At 38.4% G+C, this 22,707-nt stretch overlaps 1 protein-coding gene across 4 annotated transcripts in view; it reads right to left on the bottom strand.

Moving 5' to 3' along the window:
- The window catches only part of PPFIA2 (PTPRF interacting protein alpha 2), a 611,661-nt gene that overhangs the window by 585,651 nt on the left and 3,303 nt on the right, over positions 1-22,707 (bottom strand). For all 4 annotated transcript variants that reach the window (XM_084639583.1, XM_084639582.1, XM_084639585.1 and 1 more), the window contains exon 2: positions 18,306-18,556. In XM_084639583.1, the coding sequence (XP_084495709.1) occupies positions 18,306-18,554 (249 nt within the window). In that variant the 5' untranslated portion in view covers positions 18,555-18,556. The remainder of the gene's footprint in view (positions 1-18,305; positions 18,557-22,707) is intronic.

Raw genomic sequence — 22,707 nt, 5'->3', positions numbered from 1 at the left:
AAAACTGTTTTCAACTAGGATTCCTTGAGATCAGAAAAGATTTTCCTTTCAAGAGAAAATTACACTAAGGAATTTTATTCTGTTAAGTAAATGATACGAGTTTAAATTTTTACACCATGTAATTTATTGAATTTGGAGGCTAAATTCCTGTAGAGCTGTTTGCCAAAGGGATTTAGCTCTAGGCTGCAGTTCAAAGAGGAGGAAAGGAAAGAGCCATTAGTTGACTCTTCCAGTTACATGTTGATACAGGACTGCTTTATTATTTTGGGAACAGCAAGAGTGTGCACTCTGTAACTTGGGTTAGGTCAGTGCTATGAGTCAAACAGATCTACACCGGAGGAGGTCTGCCATTTTCCAAAGAAACAAACAGAGAACTTCAGCATTCTTCTGTGAAATCATTTCACTGGGCACAGATCCAGAGAGTTCATAGCTGACATTAATTCCCATTCTACTTTACTTCAAGACAAAGGGTTTTTTTAGGAAAAAAGGGATAGTTACGCTCTATAAAGTTTATTCTCTTGCCACCTGCATTGATAAAATGTATCCATAGCACTTTACAAGTATAAGCTCATCATCATTTGTTAGCCTATGAATTGATCGTACATAGAAGAGAGAGAATTCTTTTTGTGTGGTGACTTATTTTAAAGGATTTTTTTTATTTAAAGATGAATAATATATTTTCCTCTCAAGCTAGTCAAGTAGTATAATGATTCATGAAGTACTCTGGAAAACAGACAGTGAAACCATCCAGTAACAAAGAAAGGGTGACAGCAGAAAACCTGCACATAACGATATTATTTCATCAGGACATATATTCCAAGTTATCTAAGCTCACTCAAAGATTTGAAATATAGGCCCTGATCCAACCACAATGGAGTTAATTGGTGTCCTTCCATTGATTTCAATGGGCATTGGCTCCTCAAGGCACTTCAGTAATATTACTTTCTGCCAATACTGTACTAAAAGAATCGAGTGTAGGAGTCTGGTGGGGCTTAAAGCCCAACACTTGCAAAGCAAGCGAAAGGACTCAGTCATGCTCTGCTCCTGCGGGGGACTAATTGACTCCTGGACAGAGAAGGCACAGCTAAGCCATATAAATAGACAGAGCTCAGTTGAGGGGGAGAGACTACAGAGACAGGTGTCTCTGACAGAGAGAAGCCTTGGACTAGGACTTAACAGGCAGGATACAACAAGGGAACAATAGTGAAGCCTGAGAGGAGCAGAAGGGCTATTAATCTGATGACTTGTTTGAATCTTTATATGGACTTGTTCATGCTACTTGGGAAGGAGTTTAGACCTTTGTGTGACTTGACCAGAGGGCCAAGCCACAGAACACCCAGAGGAGGAGTCAGGAGAGGATGTAGATTGAGAAAGTCTATTGTAGGCAAAGGAACCTATGTTTGCACATGCAAAGCAGGTGATTCCATTTCTAGTTACCTGATCTGTGCATGGAAATGCCAATATGGATGCACAAATGTGAGCTTGTGTAGGTACATCAAGTTGCCTACAAGCATTTTGCGTTCATTAATGGAAGCTGGTTGAGTACTTGGCCCTAAAAGCTACATAGTCGTATGACAACAACAAAACATTTCCATTCACTGAGAAGTATAATATTGTAAATTTACAAATGAGATGGTCAAAAACATATATTGAGGTATTAGACTGTACATACTATTACGTGATAGCATATCTTACTCACTATTGTGAATATGAATAGCTTTTCAAAATATGTATCAATGGAATCATCACACAAAATTGATGAACTGTACAGTTCTCTAGTAGTAGTACAAAAAGTTTAAATAATTCAGGTTCCACTTGAAATTATCATTATGCCTCAATAAGAGAAAAAAAGAAAACCTACTGAATTTAGGCAAGCATATAACAGATAAAGGAAAAGTGCAACCACTTCAAATGTAGTATTTAATTTTCCATCCATACCGTGTTAAAATTATTTAATGCATGTTTTAATATTTTTATTGCCATAGGGTTTTTATGTTGGTTTACAGGAGGCACAAACAGCATTTCATACAATTGAAAGGAAAGATACTCCCTAGAGCCTGGCATGAAAACCTATGGATTACTACTTTCTAAATATATTTTCTTGCATTTTGAAATATAATCCCCCCTTCTTTAGAATGCATCTCCCAACATCCTTCTGATAGATGCCACCATAAAGCTGCATTATGTCACAACTTCCCATAGTGAAAAACCAACCAGTGCTCAACTTACCAGTGAAACATAACAGTTTATAGCTTGCCCACAACATGGAAGGAAAGATGGCCATTTCCTTTTTTAGCAGGAAATGTTTAGTTAAGTGATTCAGCTAGTTGATCAAGAGCTGTAAACATTCTGCTGTTTCACTTTTAATTTTCCACTTATCTAGGAGACTTGTATATGTAACAACCACAATTAGAGCCTGATTCAAAGCCCAATGACTATTCCCCAGTTAAGTCCTGATGCAAGTCCCATTGACTTGCATGGGCTTTGGATCAGGTGCTTTGTCCACTAACCGAGGTGTGTGTGTGTGTGGACCAGTGGGTAGGAGAGTTTCAAAATCAGTTCATGTTAACTGAAGAACCTTTACATTCAAACAATTGTGCCATGTATTCTCTTTCAGGTCATCAGGACATTATCAAAGATGACTAACAACAATAGCAGTATCCAATTGACTTCATCGGGAAATGGACCAGGTCCTAAATTCCTACACGGACTGCCTTTTACCTTCCACATCATGGTATTAAGGTGTGGTCAGGATGGTAGAACAATACATGTACATGCTCCAGCCTACAACTATTGTCATTTTGTACTGCTCCTCTGTTTCCCCCACAATGAATCCCACCTCACTTCTTCTTTGTCCCATTTTCTCATTGCTTTTGATCCTTCCTATATCTGGAATTTCCTTCCTATCCCAGCATACCAGATATCCATCCTCTTTCAAATCCCTCCTCAATATTCACTTCAACTGGGAACCCCACAAACTAAACCACATCAATAAAAATGCTATCGCACATGTAAAACAGAACCTTCTTCTAATCTCATAGATTATTTTAAATCTTCTAGCTGTTTTGACTGCAGGTTCTGAGAGATGGACTATGATTTCTTCTGTGACTTAGTGCCAAGTGGACTATAGATTCCTAACAAATTCATACATATTCAGTATTCAGAAAAATCATGAATGAAAAAATAGCTAAGAGATCTTGGCAAGATCCTGGAAATGCAAACAGAAAATTGTGTTTAAAACTGATAAAAGATTCAATTAAAACTTACAGCCCATTGTTTTTGAAATCTTGAGACAGATTCTTGGCTAAACTGCAGAAGTTTTGTACCAGTCTGGAAGTGCAAAACCACCTGGCTTACATTCCCCATATCTAGGGGAGTCTCGGGGTGCAATGAGGCAGGCAGGTATTTAGGTGGGGCAAACCACTCTGCATTAGTAGCAGAGTTAGGCAAAGTGAATTGCAAAACTACTACGGACTCCAATAGGAGCAGTGTTGAGTCAAGGAAGAGAGCTTTGGAAAATCCCAGCCCTAAATATTATTTATGCTTATGAACAACTGATTGTGGGTGTAAACATAGAAGCTGGATGGAGGCCTCTTTAAGAGCTGTCCCTAAATGTTTTCCATAGTTAGTGAGGGCTTATATGTTTTCAAGAAGTTAGAGACACAAGGTGGGTGAAGTAATATCTTTTTTGGCCCAACTTCTGTTGATGAGAGAGATGAGCTTTCACTAGCAGAAGTTGGTCCAATAAAAGATATTACCTCACCTGCCTTGTCTCTCAAATATCTTGAGACTGACATGGCTACAACATCACTTAAGTCAGTAAGTTAGATTTTTATCTCCTTGCATTATTCTCTTGACATATTCCTGTGGCGTCTTTGATTGTGGAACTATATCGCTCAGATTCTTTAAAGCAAGCAGAGAATTTATCAGATTTTACAGTTATGCCTTCTAAACTTGCTTATATTTTTTCCATTTCTCACCACCAGCTATAGCTAATATGAAAGTTATTTTGTCTACAAATTTTAGTGGCAGTGGTCTCCTTTGTAAGCATTTGGACTCCATCTCTATTCTATTGACTAGCCCAATTTATTTTTATCTCATTTTCAGTCATGTGTCTTTATGAGCATTGAGATGATGAACCATCAATAGTTTATGTACCAGTTGATGTGTCTGGTTCAAACTAAAATAACTGATAGTGATGTTTATGAAGCAGAATTAGAAAGCGAGACTGATGCATGCAGTTCTTACTGCTGGTTTCAGGCAATCACCACATGATCATCCTACTCCCCTAAATATTAATATTTCAAAGCTTTCTTACTTACAGCCCAGCTTTTTCTTCTGCTAGATGCTGCAAGGGAGCCATAGTTCTGTTTGTGACATCAGTCTTTTATCGAGAAAATGATTAAGATACCACAGACACAGCACTAGCTTTACATGATCAAATATTTTAGGAAGAGAGATAGGCTCTAAGAGAAAAGCTTTCTTTGCCTATGAATATTTCCAGTAATTACCAAATATAGCCAAAAATTATAAAGAAGAGAGAAGATCAATGGGTTTGTGCTTTAAAAATAATATTACTTTAAAAGAATTCAGCTGTACATGTCATAGCTCTCTGTTGGGAACATGCAATAGGAGAGACAGTAAAACTAACAGAAAGCAAAATAAAGCATAATCCTAGTTATTATAATGTTACAGCTAGTCTGCATTTTGACAGATAATGTTAACCAGGAGACATTAGCAATAGCCAAGTTTATATTTAATACTGGGCAACCAACTTTTCTTGTGTCATATAAAAGCAAATAAAATCTATGAATATACGATTCTGGAAAAAAAATAAAGAAGGTTACTGCTTCTGACTGTACCTTCTATTTCCTCGGGCATGACCACAAACAAAATTTCATTGTTATTTCCTACTTTCAACCTATGTTAAGAATACTTTAGTGTCCACTCTTAAGCCATGCCCCCTTTGTTTCCATACAGTCTAGGTTTCCTATAGTCTGCACATAGGGTTGCCAACCATCTAATTACAGAAACCCAAACACCCTTGCCCTGTCCCCTGCCCCGCCCCTAAAACAAGACCACGCACCTACCCCATCCCTTCCAGAGCCACGCCCCCCACTCACTCAATCCCACCTCCCTCCATTGCTCGCTTTCCCCCACCCAGGATGGTTGGCAAACCTATCTGCACACCTATATAAAAATGTACTTAACTTTGTTTTACTCTATTAAACGTAAATAGAAGATGATAATTTAAGAGCAATATATAGTTCTTTAGCTCCAAACGCAGTGTATGGCCCCTAATATTGTACAATGGTTGGCTTGCGTGTAGATGGTGGGTTTTTTTAGGGGGGGGATTGGGGGGATTAGACACACGTGAGAAATATCAACTGAAATTATTTATTGTAAAACACAGATTTCACTGGGAGCTGCAGATCCTCAGCACATCTGAAAATCAAGCTCTTCTATTTAGGGGCCCAAATAAGTGTTCGCTGAACCCCATGGAAGTTCTTCCCATTGACTTCAATAGGAATTGGATCAAGCTCTAGGTAATAGATATGGGTATGGTGTCTAATAATAGGCACCCAAGATTGAAAGATTTGGCCTTCAACCTTAGATTAGTTAAATGGAACATGATATCCTAGCAGCTTGTGGGATTCATTTTTAAATAACTTTGTAGAAATTCACATGTATCCATTTTATCTTCTGAAACTGAAACAGAAAATCCTCCTGTTGCACATCAGTGTAAGAGAAAACTAATATTCTATAATTTTATTATCCTAAAAATTGATGTGTTCTTACAAGAAAAAAAAAGTTCTATGCAGTGTTGTAGCCATGTTGGCCCCCGGATATTAGAGACACAACGTGGGTAAGACCACCAGAAGACCTCTGTGTAGCTCAAAAGCTTGTCTCTCTCACCAACAGAAGTTGGCCCAATAAAAGATATTACTCCACTCAGCTTGTCTCTCAAGAGAAAAGAGTGGCAATTCACCATTCAAAAATTTCTGGTAATCCATTTAACCGCATAGTAGGACATGGGTGTTGTCTGCCTTCTGTATAGTCAGTGAAAGATAAATCTGCATTCATCACAAGATCTCAAAGAGTGATTTTCAATATGGAACTTGGTGCTGTACTATTCCAAACAATTATACCTGAAATTCCTGTCATGGAGATTTCCAACCTTCTATGAAAAGCTGTCTAGCTGGGGCTCTTTCCTAGTTTTGAGCTTCTGTTTACTTTTTCCATTCTTAGGGGATATATTTTATTGTATTAAGGGCACAAGTTCTGCAACTAGCAACAATAAACTGAGGGCTGGGTAGGGAGGATGGAGTTTGTGCGGAATGGCAGGCCCTCAAAAGTATGACCTTGCGTCATCATTAACTTTAACATTCCTTTTCTTTTTATACCCTCCTATTCCCAATCAGAGAAGCTTTAACTGTTTGTTGGTACTGGAAGAAACTGCAAAGCTACCAACAAACTTCCCTAAACAGAACCCTATTACAGCTTAATATTGATCAATAAAGCAAGGCCATTATATTTTCCCCCCCTGAATTTTCCCTTCTCTCCCCTATACAAGTCAACATTTCCAAATAAGTTTATCTAATCTGATAAGACATTAACGAAATTCCTTCAGTTGCATTAACAATTATCAGTATATTTATTACTGAAGTTTGAAGTGCACTAGTAAATAGCAAAATATTTATCTAATTCGAAGAGAAACCGGCGTATAATCCTTTTAACACTGTGATCCACTACACTAGAAATAACTTGTGTATCTATACGTGAAAAATGGACATTATTTTAAAATAATCTTCCATGATAAATATTGCAGTACTAGAAAAACAAGGTGTGTGATGTCAGGCAGACAGAAGTCTTTACAATATATCATTTTTGACCATTATACTGTGAAGAGGTCAATTCTGAGTTCAATTTTTTAAAGTGTATTTTAAAAAATCTGTGCACAGTAAAACAAAGAAAGACTTTGGTGCAGAGTCAAATCTTGGTTACACCAGTGAAAAAACAGTGTAATCCTGATGACAGTGGATTTACACTGCGTAAAATCCTGAGATCAAAATCTAGACCTTTGTAAACAAATGGCAAAGATCCAACATCATCACACTAGAACACATCAGAACCAGTGTTGAGCATGGACTATTTGAATGAATCTATTTGTGAGAACAACTACATGTATTCTCTATACTCTGGGGCATATTCTGATGCTCAATGGGACACATCAGCTGGTGCAAATTATAGCTCTATTGAAGTCAATGAAGCTATGACAACTTCCACTATCTATGAATTTATATTGATAAAGATAGATCTTTATTTCTTGAATAGTCTCAATGAAACCACCAGGGCAACATAAATAATAAGATTCTAGTCAACAGGTGCAGGCCACATTCTGCCATGTTCAAATAGTAATATATTTCATTTCACAACAACACCAAAACAAAGTTGTCATGGTAGGTTTTTCAGACTTGTGTCAGCATCTCTATTCTCTGCCATCAGTTTGCATCAAAACTAAATCATTTAAACATAATGATAGGTCTTACCCATCTGTGTTCATCCTTACTCATGATCCCAAAAGAGCAGCTTGCTCAATACTGTATCTTAGGCAAGGTATTTTTATGCACGAAGCCAGTTCACTATAGTGAAAATATTACAGCACTCACTAACAAATACAACATGACGGAGATGAAAAACACACTTCCATTATAAACTAGAGACAGTCCCAAGCAGCCATCTGGATCTGGAGTCAGATTTCAGTCTCCATCAGCGTTCAGGGGTGTTCAGAATGCCATTAAGAAGCCATCTTTTCAGTCACTAATAACTTAAACTTTTTACTTTTCCAAAGCTTGAAAGAGCCATAACTAACAACAAAATGTCAGACCACATTTTCATCTTGCAACAGGTGCAGTTTAAAAGTTCTGCTCAAAGTTTAGAGTGGTCTGTACAATTTTCTAGATGGGGCTTTGATCCAAAGCCCACCGTAGTCAATGGGAAGTCTTTCAAGATGCCTTCACTGGGCCTCACCACAGACTCACGCTGAGTCTGCTCTCATATTACAAGTACAGAACTACACTTCAGACATTTTAAATAATTTGATCTACTCCCTTTAACTATAGCAGAACAAGCTACAGAATGCAAATAGCTTTCCAGAAATATGTTCCAGCTGCCCAACTAAACCACTTTAGTCTTCATGCCCTATTCCCATGCTCCCTTTATGGCAGGAGCTCACTCCCTTTCCTTTCACACCAAACATTCTGCCCCTCTTTAACCCAATCACTCTTAACACATACTTCTTCCACAAATCTTTATAACTTTGATTTAAGAAATAAAGAGTCTGTAGTACTTCAGGATTTGGAATCTCTGTGTCTCTTGAAGAACGGAACCTTGCTTCTTTCATGTTTGTACAGCATCTGACACACTGTTTGCACTCAAATGTCATGTTAAAAAAACCAGCGTGTGACTTTCCTTTGATGGAATGATCTTTAACATTGTGATGAGTTGGCACTGCAGTCTGTAGTCCTGATCCTGAATCCTGTGAGTTACAATATGTGGCTAGACACCTGCACAGAACCCATGGAGTTCTATGTGCAGGATGAGAAAGTAGCATTTTTCAGAATTGTATCACTTCCTTTTTATAGCAGGTATAAGCTTATTTTCATTAAAAAGTTACATTTAGATAAGTAAATATGATCTTAGAACTAGCATCAATCTTATAATCAGACCAAATTATGCTCCACCATGTCATAAATATTATAGTAGAGAAATAGATCTTTGGACCCCTTTCAGCAACTCTAAAGATCTATGTCCAATTTAAGTCTGATTTTTCTAAATGTGCTTTCTTCTAGTAAAGTAATACTGACAGTGTTATACATGCATTTACTGGGCTAGACTCTCTACTACCTTGTACACTGTGTGATCACTTACAGCTCAGCAAAGCGAGCGCAAAATGCTGCCAAATTAAAAGTGTCCACTTATTTATCCTGATGACAATAATTTACAACCATTTTAGGTAATATTCTATATTTGTGCAAGGCGTATAGGATCCGGGCTACTGTGTATTGTACATGTCTCCTTAAACAGACAACTGAAGGCAATTAACAGAATAATTCTATTTTACTAATCTTACTCATTTTTATCAGTGAAAAGTCCAAGAGTCCTTATGCTGAACACACCCTTTAGTAGCCAATAAATACTGGTTTAAAGAAGCAATTCATTAGTTTCACTTTTGATTTTTTAGTTCTAGGAGTACATAGAATTGTCTTTTTTCATCAAGGGAATAAAAGCACTGATTACAGCTAGAATGTTGCTAATTACTTAAACTCTGTTCTCTATGCCAAGATACCAGTATCAGGGCCTAGAAAGCTGCTGGACGTATATTACTCAGCCAGATTTTTTTTTTCTTAATGTTTATTTTAAAGAGAGACTAACAGGTGTTTTTGGTTTTTTTTTAAAAAAGACAGAAAGTTGCTGTAAATTTAAGTAGTCAACAATATTTATGAATATAGGACCAGATTTGCCCCAAACATCATGGCTATTTTATGTCTTACCACTAATGCAGAGCAATACTAAAGCTATTATAGCTAGCCATGGAAAGATCACCCCCAAACCATGGGGATTTTCTAGTAGCAGATAGCTGGCATAGTGGGTTTGGTGCCACCCACTTTCCCTCCCAGCTGTAGAGGTAGGAGTATGGTTGGAAAAACCTGCACCCTAACAATCCTGGGAGCCACCTGAGCCTCTTGGGGCCATTGGCAACTGTCACAAATTAAAAACTGCCCTCTAGAGTGCTGCTCAAATTTACCATCCCAGCACTCCAAAGGGGCTAGTCCAGTGTTGTGTGTGTTTCTGGCAATATAAAATGAGATTAATTTCTAATTAAGCCACGGAGCAAGTGTATTGCTAATGTACAATATGCACTTGTTTGAAAGAAATTGGGTTTGCTGTAAGTGTCTTACTATATGAGCAGGGGCCATCAGCTTTTCTATCCATTAAAGATTGGTGTCTCAAAAATCCATCAGTTATTTACACACCATATGGAAAAAATGATGCTAAATAAGATCTGCCATGTAGTATCTTACCAAGATTATTACAAACCTTATTAACACTGGAATCAGGTATTCAGCTAAGACCAATAGTCCATCTAGTCCAGTATTTTGTCTATCCTGCCCTTTTGTCTATCCTTGACCAAACACTTCAAGGGACAGTGCAATCCTACAACACATTGTTTGAGAAATTCCTTCCAAACTCCCAGGCAGTTAGGGTGGACTCCAAGAAAGGACTTACTGCTGCAATGCTGAGAATCAAAGCACCCAACTTTTAGGTGCCTAGAAAAAAAAAATCACAGGAATAATACAGTGATCAACAAAGCTGAATTAGGTGCCTAGGCTCCCTATACAATGAGTGGGAAAGGACGGGGTGGTGATGGTGCCCACCTCATAACTTTTAGCGCAGCGGTTAGAACACTTGCCTGGGATATGGAAGACCCATAATCAATTCCCCCCTTTCTGCCAGAGGGGAAGAATAGATTAGAACTTGGGTCTCCCACCTCTCAAAAGGGTGCTGTAACCACTGAACTACATGATATTCCAATGTGGGGCTCCCTCAATCTCCTGTCAAAGGTGTTGTACTCTGGGGGCCAGGGTGCCCCACCGCCCACATGGGTGCCCTACCACTTGACTTCAGAGTCTCTCTCTCTCAATGACTGTTTGAGTATTTATCCACAGTGGGCCAGTGACAGAGAGACAGAGGTAGAAGAGGTGAATGAGGCAGCAGGTCAATGGGAGAGCCAGGAATTTAAGCCTGGCTTCCTGACTTCCAGGTCAGTGCCCTATCCACTGGAACACATTGGTTCAATTAAAGGGATACTGTCAATTTAACGTTTACTGTTTCCAAGTAAAGTATATTCAGAATCCCCATCCCATGAAAACTCTGTTCATTGTACATTTTTTGTTTTGCACTTTTGGCACATAAAAGCTCTCAGGCTAGCATTTTGAAGACCCTTGTAAGCAACGGTGTCTGAGCCCAGACAAGCAGCACAGCTGCCAAATTTGGGAGACCTGCAGGGCTTCCCCTGAAATGCAAATGTTCTAAAATAATCACCAAACCTGGACTACAGCACATCAAAATGTGAGTGAATTCCCCTGCACAATACAGAACAGAAACCCCCAACAACGGATTGTGGATTTTTTTTTTGGGTGGTTTGAAAGTCCAAAAGCTCATGGAGAATTTCTTCTTCTCTCACTCTGTGGAAGAAGGGGCTTCTGGTCTGAGCATCCCCTGATCCTCCAAGCTCCTTAAACAGTCCTGGAGGATAAGGGAATGCTCAGACCAGAAGCCCCTTCTTCCACAGAGTGAGAGAAGAGTAAGAAGAAATTCTCCATGAGCTTTTGGACTTTCAAACCACCCCAAAAAAAAATTTAAAAAAAAATCCACAATCCATTGTCGGGGGTTTCTCTTCGGTATTGTGCAGGGAATTCACTCACATTTTGCTGTGCTGTAGTCCAGATTTGGTGATTTTTAGAACATGTGACAGATGTTTTTATTAACTCTGACATCTTCTTAAATGAGGAGTGTAGCCACAATCCCTTCTTTCATTTAGACGCCTGCTGTACTTATTCAATATCTAATTTAAGCTCCATAGTCACTTACATATTACATTGCAGTATAATAAAAAGGGGAACTCAGAGAGAGATGCGAAATAGAAATACCAGCATAATCATTTACTACAGTAATATGTGGTCCTCATTTTGAAGATTTAAGATGTTCTATAGTTTCCTACATCCTGTGTTAACCCAGGCCATGTCCTTTCACTGTGTGTGGAAAAGGCCTTTGACTGAGAGATCGGGCCGTTATTAAGAGGTAATTTCCTCTGAATATAAACATTTGTTACCAAACGCAGAGCTTGCTACAGGGAATAGTCTCAGTGCCTGCGAGGAAGCAGATGAGTAATACTGGTGTCGTGGATAACCCCATTGAAGTCAGTGTAAGCACTTACACTGGAGCTGTTTAATAGAAACTAAAAGCATGAGGCAGGTAGTTTAAAATCTTCAGAAAGGTGGCTCCATGTTAAGAAGGTTAACTGGTATCGCCACTTTTCACTTGGTTATTGCAGCATTCTCTGTTGCCCAATTTAGCTACAACTAACGTGCTGTGAAAAAATGCTAGATCAGGTGAGCTAATCCTGGAAGTGGTTCTGTAAAACAATGTGGGTGGAGGAGTGTAAGTCAGGAGTGCCACCAAGTCCAAGTATTTAAAAAGGGAAGATATTTAAAGTATTTAATAAATTAAAAATAGGGGACTACAAATGCTGGAAGACGAGCGTGTTTCCTTTCTCTCCCATCCATCCATTATGAAGTATTTTCTGCCACTTGTAGTATGCTGAGTTGCACAAGCTCATGTACCACCGTCATCACCCTCAAAATAAAAACACCTTAGAGGTCTTAAGGTTAAAGTGCATTATAGTTGTGTGTTTGGCTAAATCATGCCCCACCGTAGAGCAATGACATGCCCAGCAATTCTGAAGGTTATTGTAGACACTAACACATCCTCATTGTTTCCCTAAAAAATGCTTAATTTACTTTCTGTCCACACACACTCAGACTTTTTTTTTTTTGGAGGGTGGTTCCTTTTCCCAATTAAGAAGAGTTGGATGCAACTCCCCGCCCCCCGGAGTCCATTAATAACTCTTTTGAGCAAGAGGGATTTTTCCAGGCTGATGGGAGGTAATCCCTACTGTTTTCATAGCATTCCCAGCTGCTGCTGGCCTGGGATCAGTCTTAAACTTGGTTGTGTTGCGGTACAGTGTGGCACCACTAGACTACTGGGTAAATTCCTCTGTTTATTCTCTATACTATATGATGTATTAAATAAACACAGAAAATTAATTAATTTTTTTTAACACACACTCACACTCACGGAGCTATATGATATTTGCAGGGTACCCTACTGTATTTTTTTAGTGGAGCAACAATATATTCTTTGGTGATACTACAAAGAAACATCATATCGGCTGTAATAAAAAATGTCTTGAGGATTATTATTTAACTTGATAATAAATGGAAGCTGAGCTACTGTCAAATAATGTATTTTCTCTACCATATCTGCTTCTTTGTGATACATAACTAGTGTGCAACGAAGCCCAGAGATTTTTGATAATGAGCTGCTTTAATATTCTGTGCTAATAAACATTTTACACATTGTAAAAATATATTTCCAGTGTAAACTTTAATAATGTATTGCCATGCAAGTGTTATAGTCAGATATGACAGATGGAAGCTTAACTGGGGAATCCTTAAAATGCATCAGAAAGAAAATGGGGGTTGTGGAGAGAGGGAACTCAAATGGACATCAATAAAGTTGAAGACTGAAACCCCAATCCTGAAATTGGATCCATGTATATAGTGTTCACATTCACAGATTAAACAATATTGGCCAAATTTCCAAATGATTTATCATTAAATAGAGAAAGAGTTTGGAAGCTTTCAGCCCAAAAAGGAATAACTGAAAAAAAGTTTCAGAATAGAAATTGCAATTTACTCTTTATTAACCTTTTCCTTTTGTAACTTGACTCTTTTGATAATTGTTGATCTTTCTGAGTAAGCTATATGCAAAAAACTTAATTCATCCCAAAGCAAAAGTGGAATATTAAATATTGTAAGATAGATAATTTAACTCCTTGGCACAGTCCAGTCCTGTTGTATCTGACGTTTTTTTTCCTGAAAGATTCATACACTGTGACCCAGAGTACTGGCTATAAGTGACACACAGCCCAAGTGTCGACCCAAGTGCAATTCCCTCAGAGTTCAGTTCGAGCACTTTCCAGGCAGCCTCTGGAATTCCTTGCCCAGCAAACATGTCCACTATTCAGCACGATTCTGAATATTGGAAGACCAGTGGAGGCTGCAAATTAATGCCCCATTGTGCAAATACTTATACACACGCTTAAGTTTACTACTTCAAGTAATCCTGTTTGTTTTAGTGTTCATACATGTACACAATCTTATTACTGTGCATAGTCCCATTGAAACTAACGTGACCACTCAGGGTAGTAAAGTTAAGATTGTGTATAAGTGTTTGCAGGATCAGGATAAGGAGAAAACGCAGAGGAGCCCGCCAGAGACTCCAGCCAGTACAAGCAAAAGTAGCCAAAGCAGGGACTTTTGGACGTTCAGAGAACTTCATACAGTTTTGAACAGACTCTCTCTGCCCTGTACTGATCAGCTGCATACTCCAACTTCCACACCTGCTCTTCTTACCTTTTTCTCTCCTGCCCTGGCCCCTGCCCATCTCCCTTTTATTTCCATTTAATTCATCCCCTCCTAACTCCCTCCCCTTCCAAAAATAAAATAAAATATTGTGGAGCATGCCATTTGTTGCTATCACATTGTTCAATCTGCTTGTGTATTCTATCCCTCCCCCAGACTGTCTTGTCTATTTAGATTGTAAGATCTTTGGGGCAAGGACCATCTACTACAGTGGTTCTCAACCTTTCCAGACTACTGTACCCCTTTCAAGAGTCTGATTTGTCTTGCATACTACCAAGTTATACCTCACTTAAAAACTACTTGCTTACAGACATAAAAATACAAAAGTGTCACAGCACACTATTACTGAAAAAAATCACTTACTTTCTCATTTCTACCATATAATTATAAAATAAATCAATTGGAATATACATACTACACTTACACTTAAGTGTGTAGTATATAGAGCAGTATAAACAAGTCATTGTCTGTATGAAAATTTTAGTTTGTACTGACTTTGCTAATGCTTTTTCTGTAGCCTGTTGTAAAACTAAGCAAATATCTAGATGAGTCGATGTACCTCCTGGAAGACCTCAGTGTACCTCCAGGGTACGTATACCCCTGGTTGAGAACCACTGGTGTACTACCATGTGTGTGCATGCAGTGCCCAGCACAATGGGCTCCCATTTTTGGTTGGCCCTTAGACACTACCATAATAAATACATTTAATAAATAATAATAATTAATAAGAAGAGTGTTTGCAAGATCAGGGTCTAAGACTGTAGAAACCATTTCTCAATAGAGCCCACTAAGGACACGTCTACACGTACTGGGGATGGATGCTATGGTGATCCATGCACCAGAGATTGATTTAGTGGGTCTAGTGAAGACCCGCTAAATCGACTGCAGATTGCTCTCCCGTCAACTCCAGTATTCCACTGGAACAAGAAGAGTAAGGGAAGTTGATGGAACAGCGTCTCCCGTCAATGCAGCACGGTGTAGACACCACAGTAAGTCGACCTAAGCTATGTTGACTCCAGCTACATTATTTTCATAGCTGGAATTGCTTAACTTAGATCACTTTACCCCCATAGTGTAGACAAGGCCTAATTCTCTCTCTCATCTTGAGTGATATCCTAACCCTAATGAAGTCAATGATAAAATGCCTATTGACCTCAACAGGGCCGGGATCTCATCTCCTATACTTATATTTTGAAATAGCCTGACAGTGAAATCGCTATAATACATATACACTTCGTAGGTGACAGAAACAGTTGTGGTAGAATACACTGTTCAGTAATAAGTTATATTCACTTAGTGCTGTACTGTAGCTCCTATTCATATTTATACATTTCAATATCCTAAATGTAATCATTTAACATTTCAAATCAAAGTGAACAGTTTCAAATCTACTTTAAATCAATTATTGTCTCCAATTAGGCAAATTTTGAAATATAGTCTATCCTTATGATGAAATTGTGGTGGGGGAGGGGAGAAGGTGTTGTTTTGACACAAGATTTCACTAATGTATTTATGCCCAGAAGTAGTAAACTGGAAAAAAAGTTTTTACATGTACAAGACTGGTTGTACAGCACTTTGTAGATAGAAAGTATTATGTAAATACTAAATATTATAAATAAAATATGGTTAGTACTTTATAGGTTGCAAATCATTCAAAAACTGAATGGTCTATGCAAATGTCACATTTGCAAGATTCACAAGTGCCACACAATATACAAATCTTAATTATTTTGGAGATTATAATAAATTTTCTTCTCTATCTTTAAAAGAACCAAGATTCTCCCAATGCACAATGAGATTAGGTCAAACAGTTAAAAATACTAGCCTGCCATTCATTTAAAAAAATCCCTCCAAACAACCCATCAGAAACACACAACTCAGGATTTTTCAACTTCAAAAAAGGGAGCTAGATAGTACAAGCATGGAACACATTTTGTATACTTTTGTTTGAGATTTTCTTCTTTTTAATGACACTGAGAGCATGGTGCTCCATATTTATAAACGTAATTCGCTACACAAAACTTAGTTACATACACAAACACCTAGATGACTTAGCTGATGAAAAACCATCTGGTTTTCTTTCAAAATATAAGCAAAAAAGTGCCTTATACATTATATGGTACACTTTCTTATGGAATTTTGGGGATTATATGGCGTTTCCAGGAATCAACATTTGTATTGTCACATAATAGATTAAATGATCTGACAAGTCATCTTATACATATCTTTATGTTTTGTATAAATCTAATAAAGTATTAAAAATTAACATTTAATATAATGACAGGTTTCAGAGTAGCAGCCGTGTTAGTCTGTATCCTCATTGTCTCTAAGGTGCCACAAGTACTCCTTTTCTTTTTCCATTTAATATAATGGAGTTACTAGAGATTAGCATCACTTCATGCACAAGATCAGGTAAAAGATTATTTGTGTCATATTACTTTAGTTTCCTGTAGGATGTATATCACTTTCCTATTCACTATTGTTTCCCTAATAATTTAGATTGCCAGGCTTCAGTAAGGGTAAGGACTGAGTCATGAATACAGGATCTTTAGGACTAAGTTCTCCCAGTACTTCTACAGTGTAGCGATACCTAATACAAAGATAGCGTACAGCCCCTCTAACCTGCATTACTTACCAAATGCTCTGCAGTGCTGTTGTAGGTTCATAGCTACAGAGTATATGCCCCTAGTATAGGTCCTACCCTGATCTGCACCTTTCCACATGCTTTTATCAGGAGACATAACTTGTGGGAGTGAAGATGAGTTTAATTTCCTCTAGACTACAGAATTTCCTCTACTATAATGGGAGCAGTGGTCATCATTACTGTTCCGGCCCTCAGCTGCCATTCCAATGTTTGACCGCCACCAGCAGCATCTGAATAGCTCTTATTCCCCCAGATCGGTGCTGACATTGGAGACCCCCTACGCTACTTTTCAACTGATTGCACAGTCCCTGTCCTACTTTCACGGCCCTCATCTGTAATTGCAAGCCCCTCCACCAGTAGTACATCCTTAATCAACTTCACCCACCATTGAACTGAATTCTCTCTCCCACTATTCTCAACAGCTGCCAACACTGGCTCCTCATTACCTTTCTCCTTTACCCATCCACACCACCTTCTTCTCCCAATCTCATATCTAAATCTCTCTGCCGCCCGTCCTTCCCACCCATCAGCAATAATTATGGGCAGAGCTTTGCTCTCCGGACTCTCAAGTTCCAAGCACATCTTTAGCCAACCAAAAGTAAGAGACCAGAAAGGTGTATGGAGAAAACCCATCTTTACCATGTGTCATATTCCAAACCCCAGGGCAGGATGTAATTTGTAGATCTTGGCTCAGGGTGAGTTTTGGTTTTGGTTTTTTTAACTTGTTTTGTTTTTTCATTGATTACAAATGTTACCTTGTTTTAACCAAAGCAAACAATGTTTTAAGTTTTTGAAAAATGTCAGAGTAAAAAAAAAATCATTAAGGTTTATTTTAAAAACAGGAGGGAAAAAAAAAAGAGAGTAAAATGCCTATTTTTTTATATTCCATTTTCAATCACGTCACACAGATTGTGTGGTGCAATTTACTTACACTAATTGTAAACTAATATGGTAGCTCTACTTGTGGTAATATTAGAAAGCAAGTCCTATCTGTAGCAAAGTGTGCCTTTCTGGACTTGACTGTAGTGAACTTGTGATATCACCATCTGTCAGTTTATATGTTGTTCTACTTCCACCATCACAGATTTAATTTCAATAAACCCTAAATTGTCAGGGACATTAGAGCAACAGCCAAAAGTATGAGCGGTTAGGAGCCTTGATCCTGTTCTCCTTGAAATCAGTAACAAAACCCCCAATCTCTTCTATGATACAATACCGAGGCTTAAGGGCCAGACCATATATTATTGAATCTAATGGGAGTTTTGCAATAGATCTTAATAAGAACAGGACTGGTTCCTTAAGGAATAAATAGGTGCTGTCAATTAATATTAAAATCACTTTCATCAATTTTCTGGTTAAGGTTACGAGGAAGACTTTTACAAGCAACATACCTGTGGCAGGGCTGAATTGAGCTGTCGCTGAAGGGAGTCTCTGTCGTAGATGACATCCTGAAGGCGTTGCTGTGCAAGCGACAGACTTTCCTGAGTCTCCCGAAGGGTGTCAAGGAGGCGGTCCCTTTCATCTAGCATGTTCACCATCAGTTGTTCAAAGTGAGAATCCGAGTCCGACCCGCTACTCTGGGACCCCCGTTGACTCATTGGGGTGTCCTCATTTATCGTTGGCATCACTTCACACATCATTTCTTTAAAATAAGAAGTTAAGGGAAAAAATCTTAGGTAGAAAAACATTTAGGAGAACTTTATATGAGGAATTTAATATAGTCACAGAAACTGCTAGCACATTATTGCATTGATTCACATCTCAACTTCACTTTTTCACCAGTCACATGGCTGACAAAGTAACTGATCATTCAACATTGCAAAAATGTTGAATGCACTTCCTATATAAGGGGAAGAGTTATTTAATTCGTATTAATGGCTTGGCACAAAAAAATCATGTCAAAAGTTTCCTTTTTGGTTTCAGAGTAGCAGCCGTGTTAGTCTGTATTTGCAAAAAGAAAAGGAGTACTTGTGGCACCTTAGAGACTAACAAATTTATTTGAGCATAAGCTTTCGTGAGCTACACTCACTTCATCGGAAATTTGAGCATAAGCTTTCGTGAGCTACAGCTCACTTCATTGGATGCATCCGATGAAGTGAGCTGAAGCTCACGAAAGCTTATGCTCAAATAAATTTGTTAGTCTCTAAGGTGCCACAAGTCCTCCTTTTCTTTTTGGTTTAGTTCGTTTTATCTTTCCTTTGCCCGCTATCATTTTCCGCTGGTTTGTATTGACGCCAATAGCTGCCACTAATTGCAGAGTTTGGTCCTACTGCAGGCTTTTCTACAGAAGACTCCAGACTGACCATTGATCTAGTAGCATGCTGCCTTAATAATGCAAGGTTAATTTATCTTTCTACCTAGTTATTCCTTCCCTCGGGGGAATTACTTTAAGGTAATCTCTCTGAGTAAGATGTGAAAGACGAGAGGCTAACTGCTAATTACTATCCTTGTGATCCTTTGTCCAAATTAAGCCACTAGGAACAGGGCCACAATTGCGTGAAGCCAATGTGTTCACATAGGCCACCACACAAAGAGTGGCTTCAGGGGAAAAAAAAACAAAAAAAATCCAACCAATTAGTCTCACTTGGCTCAACATTTCCACTAAAATGCCTCTCATGTCCATCTCACAACCTAGATTTAGACACATGTGGAATCCTGAACCTTAAGATAGTGGATGCTGGGTACAACACACAAAGAAACAACCAGGACATCGCAGTTCTCAAAAGCCACATAAACATTTACTTTTATGGAAGTCTGCAAATAAGGTCGCTACCAGCAACCTTAACTTTGCCCTTCCATCACTACTAAATTATATTCCTTTTATATATAGCAGATGTAAGTTAGATTTGGGTCTAAGGATTAGTCTTGGAGCCTAAATCTTGGAGGTCTTATATACCAGCCAGTGTGCCTATGGAGTTTGTCACTAGCTGCAGGTTTAAAACGTTTTTTCAGTTTGTCTATAGATCTTGTGTAGACTAGAGCTTCTGGAAGCCTTGCACATAAGATATAAATTTCAGGCACTTCCATTACAAGCCTGCCAACACACAAAGTCTTCACCATTTCACACTCTCGATACTTGTTTGGATTAGCTCTGCATATTCTCTGTTTTGGCAAGGATTTAAGACTTCTTAAATCTGGTATATTTTTCCTAATAGAATTTAAGGGACTGAAATGTTCTGTACCAGCCACATCTACCTTAAAGTCAGCCCAATGTTGTTTCAAGTGGCAGGGGGGTAAAGACAGCTAAGCCACTCTTGCAAACAAAAACACAAAGATTTACTGGGGACAGTGATCCAGCTTTCTCAGGAGAACTGGTCTTGCCTATATTCTAAGCATTTACACAGACTCTAGTAGATTTCAGTTTCAGTTTCTTCTTAGCAGATGTAGAGTGGTGAGCAGAGTAAACAGGGAACATATTAATATCTCAATATTGGTTATGGACCACTACCATGTAGGTTGGCTAGTATTTTCTTTGTTGAGGGTCTCTGGCATTCAGTCATAGGGTTCTCTTCAGATTTTGTGGGGCTATGAGAAGCGGCAGAGTAAAGGTTATTTAAGTACCCATCAGTGCATTTCTAAGATTTTTAGGTCGGTCTTTGTGTTTTGTTGTTACTTGCTTTTGTTTTTCTTTTTAATGGGTAGCTTTAACCTTGAATTTCCAGCTTACCACGTGTTTTTGGCTATCTGAGAAACCTCAAGGGTTCTATACCATAATTAACTCAGGTTGTTGTAGACTCATAGATTTTAAGACAAAAAAGACCTATTATCACCATCCAGTCTGATCTTCTGATTAACACAAACCATAAATTCCAGTTGAACTATTGTATATCTTGTACAGAAAGATATCCACTGTTGACTTAAAGGCTTAAGAGATAGGGAACCCACCACATCCACAGGTAAGTTGTTCCAATGATTAATTATCCTTGTTATTAAGAATGTAACTTATTTACAACCTTACCTCTAGTTTAACAGTTTTATTCCTCTATTTCCTTATGCATTTTTAAACTGTAACCCAACTGTTCAGAATTCCTTATGGAATCCCCAAATTGAAATGCCATGCCAAAGAAACACCTAGAGACCCCACAAAAAGGCCAAATCCAAAGTCCATCAAAGTCAGTTGAAGGACTCCCATTGACTTCAATGTGATTTTGATCAGACCCAAAGTCTAAAGGGAAGACCTACAGAGCTTACAAAATGTGCAGGAGTCTATGGGCCACAAAGACAGAGGGAGAAAACAGTGTGAAGTTTGTGCTGAACTTCTAAGAGGTGCAACAAGTCTCCGCCTAGGTGGAGGGAGAGCCTATGGTCTTTAAGCCACCTTTGTGCTCTCCTGCTCCTGGGCTGCTCTGATGGCTGGAGATGCCCCCAAAATAACTTAGATAGGAATTAGGAAGCCCAAACTGTAGAGCTAACTTTTGGTGGAACTTCAGCAGTCAATAAGTTCACATCCAAAGACTACATGCTTTTTAAGGTGTACATGGAGCATCAGATACTAATTTGTAATCCAGATCCCATGTATTAAATATGTGCAACTACATAGACCCAAGGATCTGTATAAAAATCTTAGAACCAATTCTCCATTCCATTCCATTGTTTTTAAACCAACACCCTTCAATTCCTCATACAGCGCTGTGTGCACACTGGATTGTGGACCTGAAAATACAAATTGTCTATGCACATATTCCCATGTCTCTACTAGGCCTGTGTGTGCATGGTGCTATGTGGAGTGCTAAGATCTGTGTATCCTAAGACATTGCTTCCTTAAGTAATGAAGCAATTACCATGGCTACCTCTGCCAAACAGTCACTCATCTTAGAAAGGACTTGTCTAAGAAGCTGGTTTTGAACTGGAAGGGACGTGGGGAGGAGACATAAAACCAAAAACACAGCCACTACATTTTTAAAGTGTCAAATCCCTTATTTTTGAAGTTTCATATCATCTTAGAACACCTCAGCTGGATTCGCCTTAAACCATAATAATTCTGCCTTGGCAAAAGACCTTCCCAGCCAATCTCCAGACAGACTAGTGAAGTTGGGCTGTATCAAAATCAGTTTTCGAATGCCTTAGGAGACTCAACTGCAGCTAAACAATTATTTTCAACTGCCTGTGGAGAAGGAGGATCGATTAACTTCAAAGGAGCTACTCACTGGTCATAGGATGCCATAATTGAATTTAAATGTAGAGATACAGAACTCAAAGGAAATTTAAAGAAAGTTAAGAAAAAAATAAAGGCTGTGGGCCAAATACTACTCACTTCACTCATGCAAGTAATCCCTTTGCCTTCCATGGGACTAGTTGCATGAGTAAAGCAGAAGGATTTGGACCACCAACCACTGTGGAAGCATTTTAGTAAAGCTAAAGAAAACCCTCTTTTCATAGCATATTTTGGCGTTTAAAGTACTGTTTATTAAAAACGTAGCCTAAATTTTCAGAAGCAACTTGTGATTTTGGGCATCTCTATTTCTGAGTATTCAATTTGAGACAACTTAAACAGGGCCTGATTTTCATAAAAGTGCTGAGCAATTGTGTCTGAAAACCTGGTTACTTTTGAAAATGTAAGCAGTTATTCATTTTAAGAACATGAGCCTCAGAAGAACAAGCCAGGATTACACCCTCTTTTGGTAGAAAGTGGATTCTCACACAGGGCATCTGAAATCTAAATTTTTTTAAGAACTGCCTTTCATAGCTGAAAGTATAATGTTGATAGTTATTTTCCTGCTTTGCTTGTCATTCCAAGAATCTCACATAAAAGAAAAATGTGAAGGAAGATTTAAGATTGTTTTACCACCAAAC

The sequence above is a fragment of the Lepidochelys olivacea genome, assembly GCF_965140295.1.
Source record: "Lepidochelys olivacea isolate rLepOli2 genome assembly, chromosome: 1".
Lineage (NCBI taxonomy): Eukaryota > Metazoa > Chordata > Testudines > Cheloniidae > Lepidochelys > Lepidochelys olivacea.
The sequence above is the reverse complement of the archived record's forward strand: the minus strand, read 5'-3'. Positions and strand labels throughout refer to the sequence as shown.